This window comes from Ips typographus, linkage group LG8, assembly GCF_016097725.1.
Source record: "Ips typographus isolate SLU linkage group LG8, UJ_Ityp_2.0, whole genome shotgun sequence".
Classification (NCBI taxonomy): domain Eukaryota; kingdom Metazoa; phylum Arthropoda; class Insecta; order Coleoptera; family Curculionidae; genus Ips; species Ips typographus.
The window spans coordinates 7,196,096-7,212,999 of record NC_138429.1 but is presented as its reverse complement, the minus strand read 5'-3'; the positions used below and the strand labels follow the sequence as shown (position 1 = coordinate 7,212,999).

At 35.9% G+C, this 16,904-nt stretch overlaps 2 protein-coding genes and 1 long non-coding RNA gene across 3 annotated transcripts; 2 read left to right on the top strand and 1 right to left on the bottom strand.

Annotated features, from left to right (window-relative positions):
• The first annotated feature begins 134 nt into the window (after positions 1 to 134).
• Positions 135 to 9,886, top strand: LOC145732415 (uncharacterized). Its single transcript, XM_081984656.1, has 9 exons — positions 135 to 661; positions 3,043 to 3,553; positions 4,130 to 4,519; positions 5,046 to 6,500; positions 7,229 to 7,461; positions 7,685 to 8,646; positions 8,697 to 8,840; positions 8,891 to 9,718; positions 9,795 to 9,886. The coding sequence occupies exons 2-8, from the start codon at positions 3,078 to 3,080 to the stop codon at positions 9,068 to 9,070; spliced, it is 3,840 nt and encodes a 1,279-aa protein (XP_081840782.1). The 5' UTR covers positions 135 to 661; positions 3,043 to 3,077; the 3' UTR covers positions 9,071 to 9,718; positions 9,795 to 9,886.
• LOC145732416 (uncharacterized) lies at positions 9,787 to 12,404 on the top strand. Its single transcript, XM_081984657.1, has 7 exons — positions 9,787 to 9,886; positions 10,874 to 10,979; positions 11,038 to 11,200; positions 11,249 to 11,496; positions 11,548 to 11,676; positions 11,734 to 12,078; positions 12,137 to 12,404. The coding sequence occupies exons 1-7, from the start codon at positions 9,787 to 9,789 to the stop codon at positions 12,330 to 12,332; spliced, it is 1,287 nt and encodes a 428-aa protein (XP_081840783.1). The 3' UTR covers positions 12,333 to 12,404.
• A 2,076-nt stretch (positions 12,405 to 14,480) lies between these two features.
• LOC145732677 (uncharacterized) lies at positions 14,481 to 16,685 on the bottom strand. The gene is made up of 2 exons (XR_014179045.1): positions 16,171 to 16,685; positions 14,481 to 16,113 (listed from the first exon to the last, which is right to left on the bottom strand). It is a non-coding gene; the product is annotated as an uncharacterized LOC145732677 (long non-coding RNA).
• Positions 16,686 to 16,904: the final 219 nt, after the last annotated feature.

Genomic DNA, 16,904 nt, shown 5'->3' with positions numbered 1-16,904 from the left:
TAGTGGTGAACATGGGTTAGTTTTATAGTTCTGCAAAAGAAAGTTTGTCATATTTTGTTCTTCCTTCAGGGTGTTTCATTAAATTTGTGTGATTTTAATGATTTATATATATTCACCTTGTATCTTTGTTTTCTTGAGCCTTTGGGACTCTTAAAGATGACCCAAATGAACCAAACAAAATATTGAAAAAAAAATCTGTGTTTCACTTGTTGCCACACCAAGTGAAAACTAAACATTTTTAGGATGTGTTATTGCTCTGAGTTACCATGCAGTCACCCAGTTGGTCACAATCGATGATGAGTTATAATTAGACAAAATCTAAGCGAACGAGCATCATTTCCGCAGATAGTAAGAACAAAGTCAAATGTCTTTAACGTCAATTAATCAATACAACAATTAATATTATGAATGTTCCGAGCATATTGGACTAAACCCACTTATCTCCAGTCTAAGTTAAAATTAGCGTCGGGACGCACAACGTCGTTTCACTACCAGCCATAGTCACTCAAACTCCGGCTCTAGTGAATCTCATATAACCGAAATTTTGTGGTAAATTGTTCGTTTCGCACCCCGGTACTATTTCGAATATGTCGTCTGCGAATGTGTCTAGTGATTCAGTGAGTTGCGGTTATGTTTGGAATTTTTCCTCTTAAGATAATGGGTGAGTATGAAAGTTTTCACATCGCAAGTGTTGATCATTTATTTATAGTTCTCATAGTAGGATGTGTAGGATTTAGCGGACGCTCGTTCACCATCTATTAATAAACATATTTATTGTATCGTAACCTAAAACCCAGTTTTTTTGATTCTGCATGAGGTGATTTAGTTAATTCTAACTACTTTTCTTTGTTATTTATTTTTACAGTGTAATGAGTTTTCCTTTTATTGATAAATTTAGAACACCAAAACAAACCAATCCAAATTTTAGAAACTTCTTCTTTTATTTGATAAATAGCGAACCTAATTGGTTTGCAACTAAATGAAATATTATAATGTAATTAGAGTACTAATTAGTACCTAAAAGTATTCATTAACGTGCGTGGGAGGTACATTATAAACTCATCCATCCCAAATTGCTTGCGGAGGTCACCGCTTGTCGAATATTTTTATCTAATTGATCGTTTACTTAAACACACAAAAAACCTATTTTTAACGGTATTTCCATACAGGGTGTGTTATTAAAACAATTCTGGCTTCAAGAAGAGGTACAAGTTGAAGTGAAAAACACTCGGTATACTAAAATTGAGTTAGTAGTTAGAAGAGCCAAAATCACCACTTTTAATCATCTATTATTAATATTAATATGAAAAGAAAAATTTAAGTCAAAAAATGTTTTAAAATAAAAATACAAAGTAGAAGCATTTGAATGTCTTAACAAAATGTACTTTATTAATTGATATTGTTTGCGGTTTCTAAAAAAAAATATTAAAATAATTATACTTTTTTGATTGAGTTTTGAAATAAGCTATTCAGTTTGACAGTGGCTAGACAGTTAATTTTGGAACTTTCTCTGTAATGTCTCTTTTAACGGAAAACATCATCCGGTTTTAAAATTAGACTCATCCTCAACAATTAAATTATTCGACATTAAAAGCAGCTCTATACTAATCATTTAATTTCGGGAATTAAACTAATTTATGTAATTTCAATTAGTAAATCTTCTAAATTGTTTGTTATACAGCTAGAGAAAAAAAATCAAAACTCTAAAGTGAGAACTCAAATTCTTTAAATCGTGGATTAAAAATAATAAATAAATAAAAAAGACTGCCTTTATACAGGGTGATTCAGGTTTTAATACACCAATTTTAACCACGTATTCTACGTCCAAAAATAATCCCAGTTTGCTCTATAAACTATATCCCGGAAATGCGTCTTTCAGGAAATACAGGGTGTTGAAGTTTTATAAAAAAAACAAAATTCATTTTTTTTTCAAAACGTCTTTACATATTTTAATGAAACTTTGTGGTTTTCATAAACATAAAGAAAAAATAAAAATATGATAATATTGCTAGTATCTCCACCAGTACCGTGTATTAATAAGTCACATGATAATTTTTAAGAAAAGAAAGGAACGCCACTGCTAGACGAGTAATGGAAAATCGAACTTATCGAGGCAATAAAATAATTGTAAGCAATAAAGAACTAACATTTAATAAAAAATTATAATATGTAGTTGTTCAAATTGGTGTCGTTCGACTTCTGCAACGTTGGACTAAAGAATTGACTGCTCGTTAACTTGACAACCTGCTTTTTTCTTATAAAACTTCAACACCCTGTATTTCCTGAAAGACGCATTTTGTTTGGACGTAAAATACGTTGTTAAAACTTGTGTATTAAAACCTGAATCACCCTGTAGAAGCGAGTCACATTTGACTTACGAGGAAATGTACTAAAACTTATGAATTAGACTATTTTTTAAAATTTTCAAAATTCTACAATTTTTTGTCAAATATACAGGGTACCCAGTTTTTTAAAAATTATTTTACTACCCTGTAGCTCAGAGAAATAGCGGTTCCAGACAAATGTATAGGGACAAAAAATATTAGTTTGGACTTTCTATAACGCTTTGGTAAAGGCAAAAAACAAAGGCAAGTTGATACATTTTTAATGAAACACCCTGTATATTTACTGATTAATTGAGTTTGGACTAAACGTTATTATTATTTGACGTCACGATGACGTATTTTGACAGGACTATGTCTTTTGTTAACTATTCATCAAACTTTGATTGTTTATGGTAACTTTGTAAAACTGGATGTCAACATATTAATCAAAAAATATATAGGGTGTTCCATGAAAAGTTTTTTATTTTTTTCACCTTTGGCATGGTCTATTTATTCTATTCAATAAAGGTTTGTGGTGATTGATTTGAGTTATAAAAACAACTAAAATTTTCGAAAAAACTCCGGTCTAATTCTGAACGAAAAAGTACCTCATCCGGCCTAATCCCATCAGCACCGCATTAAATTTAGCCGATTCGTAATTAGAGAGTCAAGTGAAAACGAGCGAGTTTCCTTTCTTATTATCCACGTCGTTTTACAGGCCGATGGCGCGTCCCGTCACCTTAAGGAACGACCATGAACGACCCGGGCGCCGACGTCGAACAAAGCCCTGGCACCGATCCAAGAGCGAAAAGAAACAGCGGTTTGTTCGCCTTCTTCAAATGGCTGAAGCCTGGATCCAAGGAGTCCGTCGCTTACGAGACGTCTTCTTCGTCGGCCAGTCTGGAAAGCGTCGCCTCAGACAAAAGCTCGGGAACGGTCGCCAGTTTCCGGTACGTATCACCTACCGCGTACGAAAACAAAGTGGTTCAGGAAAAGCACGTTCCTATTGGTCCCGAGACCGATACGTACCGGGAACGGTTGAAACAAAGGGACAAACGCAGGGAACGGGACAAAGATGTCACGCTACGGAAAAAGTACAATTTGTTTTTCAACAAGGAAACCTTGCTGAAACCGAAACCCCTGGTTCAAGTGGAAAACTCCAAAAGTTTACCATTGATGACTAAAGCGCATATTATGGAGGTGGATGAACCTCAAAAGGTTCATAGAAGGTATGTTGGCAACTAATTGAAAAGTCTCATTTTTGTTCTGACCCATAAATGAAATGCATTTTTATGTTATGATGGTACATATACAGAGAGTTTACCAAAAGTGTGCTCGTTCCTCGTTCCTACTCGCCACCCTGTATAATTAAAATACCGAAAACAATTTATAATAAAAAAAATTCAGAAATCATCCCATTTAATGCCAAATCAGTGACATCGGCTAATGATTAAAAAAACATGAGGATGGATTAGGATGAACACTGTATACAAATTGACTCACCATAAATGTCATCAGTTTTATCTAGGAAATTAGAAAAAAATATTGACATGACGTAATAACTATGAAATAGTCCGGCAAATGTTTTGAATGTGACGTATGCTTCTTCATTTGTCACAATTAAAACATTTATTTGTTTATTACAAGGTGTAGTCTGCATTGCTTAATTAATAACACGACACTTTTGATGACACTCTGTATAACCAAATGTACAGGGAGGCTCAACTCGAGATAATCCATAAACTTTAATTTTTTTGTGCGGGATCTTACTGAATACTTAAATTAATAATTAATTACTATTACAGAACCAATAGCGAATCATCAAAACTAAAAAAAGCGGGAGCCTACGTACACGTCAAGGGTAAGAGAAAAGCACCCCAGCCACCAACTGGAACCCAAAACAAGGTGCCGGTGGACAGTGGGGCAACTGCCAGTTTGAAACGGAAAAAACGTTTGGCTCCCACACCTCCTCCAACTACGGAAAAGGAGGTTTTGGCCAATGACTGCTTGAAACTGGACCGTGGAGTGTTGAAGCCCCTGAAGGAGGACGTGAAGCCGAGAACCTCTCAGGACCTCCAGGTGCAAAGTATACCCGAAGCGCAAGCCCCTGTATCTCCTAGACCTTGGTACAAAAGAAATTCCATAGCTAAAGAAGTTACTGTTAAAAAGGAGAATAAGTATGAACCCATTGAAAGGTAAGAACTTACTTAACCTTAATAGTTTTATGTATTTCATGTGTATATGTAGCAATTATTGCCAGTATAAACAATTAGATTTTAGGCTCTCTTATTAAAAGGTTTTCAAAGCGGTTCAAAAGTAAATCTTGTATATTTATACTTCTAATTTAGGTCACTATTTGTACAAACTTATTCCGGATATTTATAGTTTCAATCAGGCAAAATATATCATTTTATATAAAAAAATGAATTGGAAATGAACCTTATTTCTATCCGTTCCTAGAGATTAGAACTATCATTTTGATTATTTTCATAAGAGCAACTTTATCAAGTAACTTACTCTTAAGTTATTTAGCATTAGCACTATTTACAATTATTTAGCTTTAATTGGCAAATCAAGGTCGTATCAATTCTCGCAACAAAACCCACATCCCAATTTAACTCTCTTAAAAATTACACTTGCTCACATTTCACGTCACGTCCTAACTTAATTAAAACCGCATTTGTATCGTCTGTATTAACACTGCAAAACATCTGCTTTCAGACTGCCTGAAGTACCATTTGTACGCAACTCCACCCTCGATCTCACTTTAGATGAAGCACCACTGGAAGTTAAGGAACGAAAAAAGGAAGACACTAAACGTAAAAGTGGCATGTCATTCCTACCTAATATAAGCGAGTTGGATCGTGAAGCTTCGGAAATAGTGAAAAACAAAAATTTGGCTCAAAATCCTCAGCAGCAAATCCCTGAGTTTATGAAGATTAAAGAGTCTCGAGTTACTGTGGTGGAGAGCCCTCGCAGACGATCTGCCAAAGACTTGATAGCCAAATTCAACGCCATTACAGGGGTCAGCAAATCGGGAGTGTTCCAAAAGCACCTGGGGAAGCAAATCAGTCTGGACGAAGCCAGACAGAGGCAGGAACAGCTCTTAGAAAACCACAAGAAGAGAATCGAGGATATTGATAAGAAAAAAGAAGAAAAGTTCCCTTTAATGAAGTCGGAGAGTGCAAGCGCTGTGAAAGCCACACCCTCCCCTAAAATAGAGAGAAAACCCTGGAAATGTCCCAAGTGCCACCTGGAGAACGAGTATTGGAGAATCATTTGCCACTCATGTTCGGCCATTAAACCTTACTTTGATGATTTCTCTTCATCTTCCGCTTCCCCAGCTAAGGTTTCCACCAAAGAGCCACCTAAGGAAACCCCTGTACCTGCTTTTGAAAGAAGCAAAACTCAAATAGGTTTCTCTGCTTTAGCCACATATAACAACCACAACAACAACAACGACGAAAAAGTGGACAGTTCTAGTAAAAAAGAAGAACGAGAACGTTTAAAGAAGATGCTGATAGAAATGAAGAATTCCTTACCGAAAAGAAAAAGTCACATGCAAATGAAGCAGAACAACCGTTCTAGCGTTATTGTGGAAGCTCCCGATGAACCGAAACCAGTTGAAAATCAACCAGAAAAAACTCAGGAAGAAAAAGTGGCCGAAATTTTAATAGGCACCACACAAACAGTATACGAAAACATCAAAGTACGAAAGACGGAGCAACCCAAACCGGTAAAAGTGTCTTCGGCCGTTCAAACTAGTGCAGTAGTGAAAAAAATCGTTCCACAAACCACACTAAAAAAACTGATCGAAAATCATAAAACTGAAAATCCCTACGAACCAATGAAAGTGCAGGATTTCAATCATATTTACGCGGCAGCTCCGACAAGAGTTTACGCCAATTTGGCACGAAACGACGAATTGTCACTGTTTTTTAACGTACCAAAAGGAGTATCAAATCTCAGGAATGGCAGTAAAGTTATGGAGGGTAGTCATAAGGATACACTGGAGATTAACCGGTTGTTGAGGAGGTTGGAGACAGCGATAGCCAAGGGAGAGATGACGGATGCGGCTATTTTTGCTAAGGAACTAGCGCAGCTGAAAGTGAATTGTTCTGTTATCAGGCAAAAGTCGGAACTGCAAAACGGCGGAGGAAAACAACAAGGATATCAGTAAGTTTAATTTAATCACATGTTATGATTGTTTTGATAGTATTTAAAATCCTGCGGCATTTTTTAAATGACTCGTAAACATGTTTAAAAACCTTTGAAATGTTAAAAAGTATCTCCAATGTATTTAGGAGCCTTTGGCATTTTAAAAATGGCTTTTAAACATGTTCAACCTGAACTCAATTTTTAAAGAATTGTTTAATGTATTTAGAAGCATATTTAAAAAGATTTTCCAATATATTTAAAAGTCTCTGGAATTTTTAAAATGTTGTGTTTAAAATTAAACCTTTATTCATCAATAATTTTGAATCAATGACAAATCTAGAACCATTCGAAACATCTGGATATAGCTCTGCTACTGCTAAAGAAACAAGAAGAAATTGGATTGCAAAAATTGACATTTTCTATTAATATAATTTTGATCTGAACTAATAAAACAATTTCACAGCAAATGGTTGAGATAAGTTGTGAATGTCAACGTTCCAAACAATATTGCCCCTGATCTCTGGTAATTACAGAAAACCTGATGAAAAGTGAATTCACACGACACAGGAAACGTTCAATCTTACTTTCAAAAACAAATCTATATTAACTGCGTAGGAAGTCCACTGAATGTGTTTTCATCCTGAGTCTATCAATCTCTATTTATATTTGTCTTCAGTTATTTCCAAAGCATCGAGCGGATACATTTTTTTTCTTCTAATTGTCGATACTTTTATTTTAATTTTAAGAATAGAAATGTACGTGGAGGACAAAGTGTCCCATCGAGGACCGTTTCCCATAGACGTGGTGGAAACGCAAACAGTGGCGGATCTAAAACGACAAATTGCCAGAGACTTTGAAATTCCCGAGGAAGTGCAGAGATGGATTTTAGGGAAGGAGCTCGTCGAAGACGATACGAGCACATTGAAAGACCATCAAGTTGCCCCTGGCTGTGCGGTGTTTTTGTATTTGGTGGCACCAGGTGGGTAAATAAATACGTTTAGTTTATTTTGAAATTAGGAACAAGGAAGCAATTAAAGTTAAATGTTTACTGGGTGGTTTCTAAAAATATCAAACTAACTGGGGCAAGGTTGGTTTGCTGACAGTTCGTTTACTAACATGCTAATTTTGTTTTGAGGGTTGTTTTACCTAAAGGAAATTTTAATGCGTTCTACTTCTGGCTAATCAAAGTAAATTAATTGCAGATAAGAAACCAGTTCAAGAACCAAAAAAGAAAGAAATCATCGTCAACACAACACCACAACCATCAACGTCTGGGGCATCATCTGCACCAATTCAATTTCCTATAAAGCTACATCCGAACATAACAAAAGAAATAATCACCATTGAAACAGATACTCATAAAACACCTTTACCAAAAGTGGAAGCCCCAAAAGTAGTGAACGTAATTCCAAAGTCAACTTCGCCAGTTCAAAGAACTCCTCCACCTGAAGTAACTGCAACACCCACTTCCTCCATTACAGAACTGAAGGTTGACATCAAATCCTATACCACGAAAAACAGTTCCGAAGACTCGTCAGGTCTAGTGAGGGCGACATCCTCGAAAGTTGAAGTACTCCAATCCTGTCTACCTCAACATACTTCAAAAGAGTGGGAGTGTCATCTCTGTACTTTACTGAATCCAGATTCGAGTAATATTTGCGCTGTATGCGCCACAGTTCGTGTGAAAAAGCCAACTAGCAGCAAGAAACCAGCTCCACCACGTCCTCCTCAACCAACTTACTTGCAGTTGGTTAATTTGGACAGTACAGACTTGGTGCCCAACGCAGATGCTTTTGAGTGTTTGGTTTGTTTCTTGGAGGTTGCCCCTGGAGAAGGGGTCACCCTTAGAGAATGCCTTCATCAGTTTTGTCGAGACTGTTTGGGTAGAACGGTGGAGTATGCAGACGAGGCGGAAGTTAAATGCCCTTACAGGGATGACAATTACTCTTGTGAGATTGCTCTTCAAGAAAGGGAGATCAAAGCTTTGGTGACTAAGGAAGTATATGAACAGCATTTGGCTAAGTCGGTGGCGATGGCCGAGAATCGAATGGAGAAGACTTTTCATTGTAAAACTCCAGACTGCAAAGGATGGTGTATTTTTGAAGACAATGTCAACGATTTTCGATGTCCAGTTTGCAGAAAAACCAACTGTTTGACGTGTCAAGTAAGTACACAAGTGAATTTAAATGTCGAACTCATTTTAATACAATATAGGCAATTCACATGGGTGCTAACTGTAAACAATACCAACAACGAATGGAAGATGAATGCGACATGAACGAAGAAGCCAAACGAACGAAAGAATTTTTAGGGGAAATGGTGGACAAGGGAGAGGCAATTGCCTGCCCCACCTGCAAAGTATGTTGTTATTAAAAAACATGATAAAATCAATGAAAGTAACATTGCAGGTGATACTGATGAAAAAATGGGGCTGTGATTGGCTGCGTTGTTCGATGTGCAAAACAGAAATTTGTTGGGTGACTCGAGGACCTCGGTGGGGCCCCGGCGGCAAAGGTGATACCTCGGGCGGCTGCAAATGCGGCGTTAACGGGGTAAAATGCCACCCCAAATGCAACTATTGTCACTAAAACTACTTAGATGAATTATTGTTATTGTGTGCTTGTTTTTTTTTTTACAATTGTGGAAATAATTTCGATGATATTTTTATTTATACTTAGATAGGGCCGCTGATCGTTATTTATTGAAATAAGTGACTAGTAAGTATAGTTTAGTTAATAACAATTTAGTCAAACGTAAATTATGAAAACGACTGAATGCAAACGATGCTGCCTTCTAGTTAACACAATTATTCATTCATTGACGATATACGAAAAATATATAGTTGAATATTAATTAAATAAAATACGTTTTTCAAGTTTAACTTGTTTTTATTTACTTTATATTCCTTGTAAAAAGATTCGATTAAATCAAATTTAATACTGGGCAAATATTAGTAATGTTGTTATTGCCTATCTAGGATCTTATTGTATGATTTGTGGTGTAAGCTGTCAAATATCAATATCTGACAGATAATGCAAATAGCCTTTGACAGTTGACACTTCACTTATGGTATTTTGTTTACATTCAGTCTGATTTAAATGGTGCTTTTGTAATTTGTATTTTGATTTAAAGAATTGGTTATATTTTTTGATCAAATTGAAATATCTTAAAGGGTTTTAGATCGCCAGTTGCTTCAAGGCTTGAAAGGGCGATTTCAGATCGTTTATACATATTTGGTATCCTTTTTAAACCCAACCAAATCTTTACCCAAGAACTTTGTTGTGGACTGATTTTTCTTAATAAAATGTCCAGACACTCCGACTGGAGGAAAACGGCAAAGAAATTGCGAAGGAAACGTATCAGACAAGCTAAAGCCATAGAACGCGATAAGGTACAACTTGAGGGTAAGCTATGTTGACTATTATAATATTTGCAAAAGAAATTCTCGATTAATCTCAGTTCAGGGTCCTCTAGGACTTAATATATGGCAAAATGCCTTGTGATGATTTAGAAGAATCCCTATATATCAGTTTTTTGTATCTGGAAAATCAGAAAAGTCTGTAAATTACATTTAAACAGTTGAGAAAGCTGAAATCTTAAAAGCACCTCAAGTAATCCTGAGAATTTAAATTCACAGCTGGCAACTGTAAAGTTAAGTTGGAACTTGTCAGCAACAGTCATGTGATCCAGAAAATGTCACCTTTACCCTCAAAAAGTCTGTAAATTACATTTAACTACTTCTAGCATAATAATGAATTATTACATAGCTCATTTTGAGTTACCTACTTAATGAGTGATTTTATCACTCATTAAAGCATCCAAAGAGTACCATAAAACATTCATTATCTGTAAAATCTCTCATTAGTGGTGGATTGCACCAACATAATTAAGGTCACCCTAAGGTTCACCTAGTCTAAGTTGTGATTTGACTGTGACAGATCATATGCAAAATGTCACAGTCAAATTAAAACCTAGTCTAAGGCAACCTTAAATATGTCCATGTAGTAGATAAAATATTGTATATTATCCCTGTGGTATGGCAAATTAATGGACTCTTGTTATCAGCACAACACAGTCTACAATACTTCCCATGTGTGACTATAAAATGGCTCACACCACACTAGTAATGTAAATAACTATTACACCACATTTAAACAGTTGGAAAATTAAAATTTAAAAAACACATCACAGAATCGTGACAATTTAAATTCGCAGCTAGACATACTGTAAAGTTAAATTTACACCTGCCAACAACTAACAGTCATGTCACTTTTGAACCAGGAATGTAGTTTTTCCCTGTTAAAGTGCCTCAATTAAGTGGCTATGTTAGTATTACACTGCATTACACTTGTGTAGTCTACAAATCCAACCTTCAATGTTTAAATTTGTAGAACAAAAAAAACTAGAAAACTCACCAACTTACCAAAAGTGGTTAAAGGACCAAGAAAGCATAGAAATCGAACAAGCCAAAGAAGAAGCTGCGCAAGCAGCTGAAAGGTTTTGTATTCCTGATTTAGTAAAAATCACGTTAATTGAGCCTATACTACGATTGTAGGGAGCGTAAATGGAGAGAAACCGAGGCGGAAGCTCAAAAACACTGGCGAGAGCTTCAAAAAAAGCTGGCTATAGCCCGAGAAGAAAAAATGAAGCAAAATATGAAAATAAAACTTGAGTGGGAGCGCGAGGAGAAACGTTTAAAAGAGTTAAAGAAAGCTAAAGTATGTTTAAAGGGTGATTTAACTTGAACTACAATGTGTAAGTTACAGGAGAAAGAATTGGAGGAAAAACGTCTACAACAACAAAAACGTGAACAAGAACTACTGGACTTTCTGGAGCAAGGAGGGTCCACTCCTGACCATTTGAAAACTAGTATTGAAAGTAATCCTGATAGGGACTTATGTCCGTTTTTTCAGAAAGTTTCAGCATGCCGATTTTTTGACACTTGTTCCCGAAATCACGTTCGTCCGGGAATAAGTCGGACCTTATTGATTACCCACTTTTTCAGTGATCTAAGGTAAGGGTTTTAATTTCTTAGGAAAACAGTTTTTAGCTGTGTGTTTTTCAGCTTGGAAATCAAAGAAAATGAACACGGTAGTGATGTGAGTCTTGAATACGAGATGAAGGACACTTATAACCGGTATAAAGAGTTTTTCTTAGATGTAACAGCAGAAATGAAGAAAAGCGGTAATATTTTGTAAGTTTCAGTTTAAATTTGTTGTAAATCTAGGAAAATAACAGTGTTATATTTAAGGCATTTTTTAACCTGTTGCAACCACGAAGCACATCTCAGGGGTAACCTTTACATAGAATACGAAACAACCAGAGAAGCTTTAATTACGTACCATAAGTTTAATGGACGTTGGTACGCTGGAAAACAATTAAACGTGAACTTTTGCAATATTCCTAGCTGGAGAGCGGCGGTGTGCGGGCTATTTTTTAGGAATAAGTGTCCTAAAGGAAATACCTGCAATTTTTTACACGTTTTTCGCAATCCTGGCAATATGTATATGCCATCGAAATGGTCCGAGAGCAGCAACCGTCGAAATGGTCATACTAGAAGCAGCAGACGGACACAAGATCGTTCACCTTCAATCAGGTATCTTCATCTGATGATTTATCTATGTATTTATTCAAATATTTATGCATTTATTCAGTTGGGAGACAGAATCCTCAAATAGACGAGGATGGAGATGGTCAGAATCACCTGAACGACCTGTAAAAATCAAAAGAAGAGAGAGTCGGTCGCCTTCTCGTGACTCGAGAGTCGCAAAAAGGAAATCAAAAAAGAGCAGGAGTAAAGAAAGATCGTCCAAAAGACGGAAAAGGTCATCCAGAAGCCGGTCTAGATAGATTTACTGTGTATTCTGTCTAAAATGTAAAAAGAGTATATTTATGGAATAAAATTTAAATTATTTTAATCAGTCACTACTTTGTTCTTGTAAAATCTTAATTTCCTCCCAACCTAACGCCAACCATAAAAATATATCTGTCAAAAGATAAAAAGAACTTACTGTGTAATGTTCTTCGCGCAATCTGCAAGTAGGGCTTACAATCCCCGGATTCTGGGTGATCTGTGTAGAGGTCCCAGGATCAAATTTGGTCCAGAAATTTAACAAAATGGCGGAAATTGAGTGCATTTTTTACAGTTGGTCTATGAATAATTGATGTCGACAATTCCTGATTCTAGTGTGGAGACCGAACGAGCTTTCTCTGTGGCTCAGATTGTCCCTAGAGAACAACTCTAAAGACTCTAGTAACCTTATAATTTGATCGAAAAGTAGTAGTCCATATGCCCACAGTGGAGTAGTGAGTGTAAGTGAAAAAAAAACTCAGAGTCAATCTCCAAAAAATATTTATTAATTAAGTGGTTATCTGCCTAACATGTTTCGGGCGTATTCAGACACCCATCTTCAGAGGCTTAACTAGATCAGTAGTCTGCTGGCTGTTATTCTACAAGGGGAGACGCTGAACCCAGATGTACGTCCGGCTAATTTTTTTTTTTTTAGTTTTTTAATCGGGGGCAATACCACAAGAGCTCAGATTTAGCCGGATAATTTTTGTGCTTGTCTTAGAACACTTTCTTTTTGGTGTAACTGCACGAGACCTGTTGTAACTAAATCCCGAGAGCGTAGCTCGAGTGATTTTGCCAAACAGGTCGAGTTTTGTACCATAAAGAAAGTATGAGAAGACAAGCGGAAAAAATATCCTGTTCAAAATCTGAGCTCGAATGGTATTTGATAAGACAATTCCAAGAATATAATCAATAATATAATAAGACTGCGACTTCCTTGTACTGGTAGAAATAAATTTTTCTGGTTCTTTTGATTTTCTGCAGTAGAACTCTATCCGAAGCGAGCCATAACCAAAACAATACGAACAAAAATCAAAATTGACAGTGCCAGTTACACAACAAGTGTAGTGAAAATCCGTGGAAACGATGAAATCAACAGCAAAATTTATCCGATTTTTTTATCCGCTAGCAAACTCTCTTCCTTCCTTATTAGCCGATAGCAAACCGTGTTTTGATGACGTATACCAGGTGTCCAAGAGCACCCTGGACATAGATTAACATGGGAAAACGGTTTTGATTTTTTTGCGCCTGTACGGTTGATTTGATTGAAAAATCGTATTAATGAAAGTTGTAGTACCTATCACGGACTAGTTTTCTGTATTTTTTTCGGATCGCTAACTTGAGCCCTTTCGTCGTAAAACACGAACAAAAATGAGAAAATTTAAACTTTTGGCCTGCACTATATAGGCGGTTGTCGGGCAACGGGTAAACAGATCATTGTTGCTGGTACGGTTGCTCGACAACCGCTTATACAGTGCAGGTAAAAATTTAAAATTTTCGAATTTTTGTTCGTGTTTTACGACGAAAGGACTCAAGTTACAGATCTGAAAAAAAATCAGAAAACTAGTCCGTGATAGGTACTACAACTTTCATTAATACGATTTTTCAATAAAATCAACCGTACAGACGCAAAAAAATCAAAACCGTTTTCCCATGTTAATCTCCTATGTCCAGGGTGCTCTTGGACACCTGGTATATGGCATTTTTTGTACATGAGTGGAATTGTCTGTTCAATGTTTAATCTATGAATGTTCACCGCGGTTTTTGTCGTGTGACGTCCCTTTCGTGTCTACTTGGTCTCCTTTTGATAAACATGCCGTTTTGACATCATTCAACTATCTTGGGTTTTGATTCAGTTTTTTCTCCTGTGTATAATTAAAAAAAACAACTACCACCTTAAGTACATCTGGGTTCAGCTGTCCCCCCTTGTAGAATGACAGCCAGCAGACTAGTGATCTAGTTAAGCCTCTGAAGATGGGTGTTTGAACACAGCCGAAACATGTTAGGCAGATAACTTAATTAATAAATATTTTGTGGAGATCGACTGAGTTTTGTTTTCACTAACTTATAATTTAAATTTAGTCGCAAAAAAATAAGTAATAAAGTGTGGGTTTTCCGAGGGGTTTTGAAATAATAATATGATAATATAATATAATATAATATTTATTTAGCATAAAAAGCTACATGGAAAACATTAAAAATAAATACAATTAAATCACACAAAGTTAAAATAGATAAAAATAAAATACAAACAGTAATTAATAATTCGACAAATAACCTATCCTAAAACATGTTTTCTAATTAGACCCTTAAAAACTTCCATACTATCACACTCCTTAATCACATTGGGTAACTTGTTGTATTCCTGTAATCCACCATACAAAATAGAATTGAACATTTGGCTGCTCTTACACTTATCACTCAATATAAAATCAGAACAGTTTCTCGTATTGTATTGGTGTACATCTTTAAAAACTTTTATCCTATCGCAAATGTATGGCGGTATCATTCCATTTTTAATCTTAAATATGAAAACATAAACATCAAACATAATCCCTTGTTTAACAGATAAAATGTTCAAGACGTTGAGCATCGTCGATACAGGGGTGTATCTGTTACACTTTAATATACTCCTCATAGCACGATTCTGCACGATTTGAATTTCGGCGGTTTTAAATGCGGGCAAACCAAACAACAGGGTGGAACAAAATCGCAAATGTGGAGCTGCTATGCTTTTTGCTTTTATATAATAACAGTTTGGTGTGTAACGATAGTTGATTACCAATTCTTGCAATAAATCCAACTTTTTTTGAGAATTTTCGAATGACATAATTAGCATGATCGTAAAAGTTCAAGTTTGAGTCCATAATAACTCCGAGATATTTAATTTGATGCTCATGCGCAATTTTAGTGTTATTAACAATTACATGTATGTCGTCCAAGTCAACACCTCGCAAATTACACTTTTTTCCAAACAAACAGTATTTTGATTTCGTTGTATTAACACACAGTCTGTTGTAGCAAAGCCATTTGTATAGTCTCTCCAGATTGTTATTTATTATTTGCTGCATTATATTCAAATCCCTTCCAGTTACGTACAACATTGTGTCATCTGCGAACAACTCTATATGACATCCACTTACAACCTCAACGATATCATTAACATACAACAAAAACAACAATGGACCCAAAACAGTACCTTGCGGTACTCCATCCTTAATTTATTTGACGAACAATTCCCAATTTTGACTTTTTGACTTCTATTGGTTAAGTATGATTCGAACCACTTCCGCACAGTACCACCTATGCCCACACTTTCAAGCTCTTGAAGCAGCAACGTCCTATTAACTGTTTCAAATGCTCTCCTGAAATCCAAGAACACTGACAACACAAAATTACCCTTATCTAGCTCTCTTTTAAATATATCGCAGATATTAACGACTGTCGTCTCACAGGAGTGATGTTTCCGAAAACCCGACTGACTAACCATTATAATATCATTTGTGTCACAGTGTTTCTCAATCTGCTTTTTTACTGCTAATTCCAGAACTTTTTCATACATCTATCTAAGGTATTAATGGGCCTGAATTCGTTGCAAGAAACAGTTTTTGGTATTTTTGGAACGGGTATCACAGTTGACTCTTTCCAATTCTCAGGTAAAATGCCGCTTGAAAGAGATGTATTGATGACATCCAACAATCGGTCACCAGCTACATAACATACATCACGTAAGACATCCCTGGATATCCCACTTACACCTCCTCCCACATTCTTCATATTCTTTAAAATGGATTTTAAGTCTGACATTGACAATAATACAAATTTTAAAAAACTTACTGATATTTCAGGAGCTGATCCAGAGATTTTTTCAGGTGTGTTGTGTCTTGGAATACTATTTACAATTTCATTTACACTGCTAACAAAATACGTGTTAAATTCTTGAGCAATCAACGACTGCTCAGAAAGAATCTGGCCCCCAAAGTCGATTTGTTCAGGTGTTGGAGCATTTTTTCCCGGTAACAATAATTTAAATCTTTTCCAAATTTCCTTTGAGTTATTTCTATTTTCGTCAATTATAATATATATCGGGCAACGGGTAAACAGGTCATTGTTGCTGGTATGGTTGCTCGACAACCGCTTATACAGTGCAGGTAAAAAGTTAAAATTTTCTCATTTTTGTTCGTGTTTTACGACGAAAGGGCTCAAGTTAGAGATCCGAAAAAAATACAGAAAACTAGTCCGTGATAGGTACTACAACTTTCATTAATACGATTTTTCAATCAAATCAACCGTACAGGCGCAAAAAAATCAAAACCGTTTTCCCATGTTAATCTCCTATGTCCAGGGTGCTCTTGGACACCTGGTATATAAAATATTTGTTAATACTTTTTGCTCCTAAAAAATACTTTCTTTTATTTTATACTATTTTATTAAAAACATAATTTTTTTGGTTAGTTTTCATATTTTTTGGGACCATCGGACCAGTCCCGGGATTTTTCAATTCGGTCCCGAATAGCTTTCTAGTCCCGAGACTTGGAAGTCCTATCTGCGAGGGATGTCTATAAAATGTG

Coding starts and splice junctions, on each gene's coding strand:
- LOC145732415 (XM_081984656.1), top strand. CDS start 3,078: ATGAACGACCCGGGCGCCGACGTCGAACAAAGCCCTGGCACCGATCCA. Junction 8,647..8,696: donor CCAACTGTTTGACGTGTCAA/GTAAGTACACAA, acceptor AATACAATATAG/GCAATTCACATGGGTGCTAA. Junction 8,841..8,890: donor TTGCCTGCCCCACCTGCAAA/GTATGTTGTTAT, acceptor GTAACATTGCAG/GTGATACTGATGAAAAAATG.
- LOC145732416 (XM_081984657.1), top strand. CDS start 9,787: ATGTCCAGACACTCCGACTGGAGGAAAACGGCAAAGAAATTGCGAAGG. Junction 9,887..10,873: donor CGATAAGGTACAACTTGAGG/GTAAGCTATGTT, acceptor TTAAATTTGTAG/AACAAAAAAAACTAGAAAAC. Junction 10,980..11,037: donor GCTGCGCAAGCAGCTGAAAG/GTTTTGTATTCC, acceptor CTACGATTGTAG/GGAGCGTAAATGGAGAGAAA.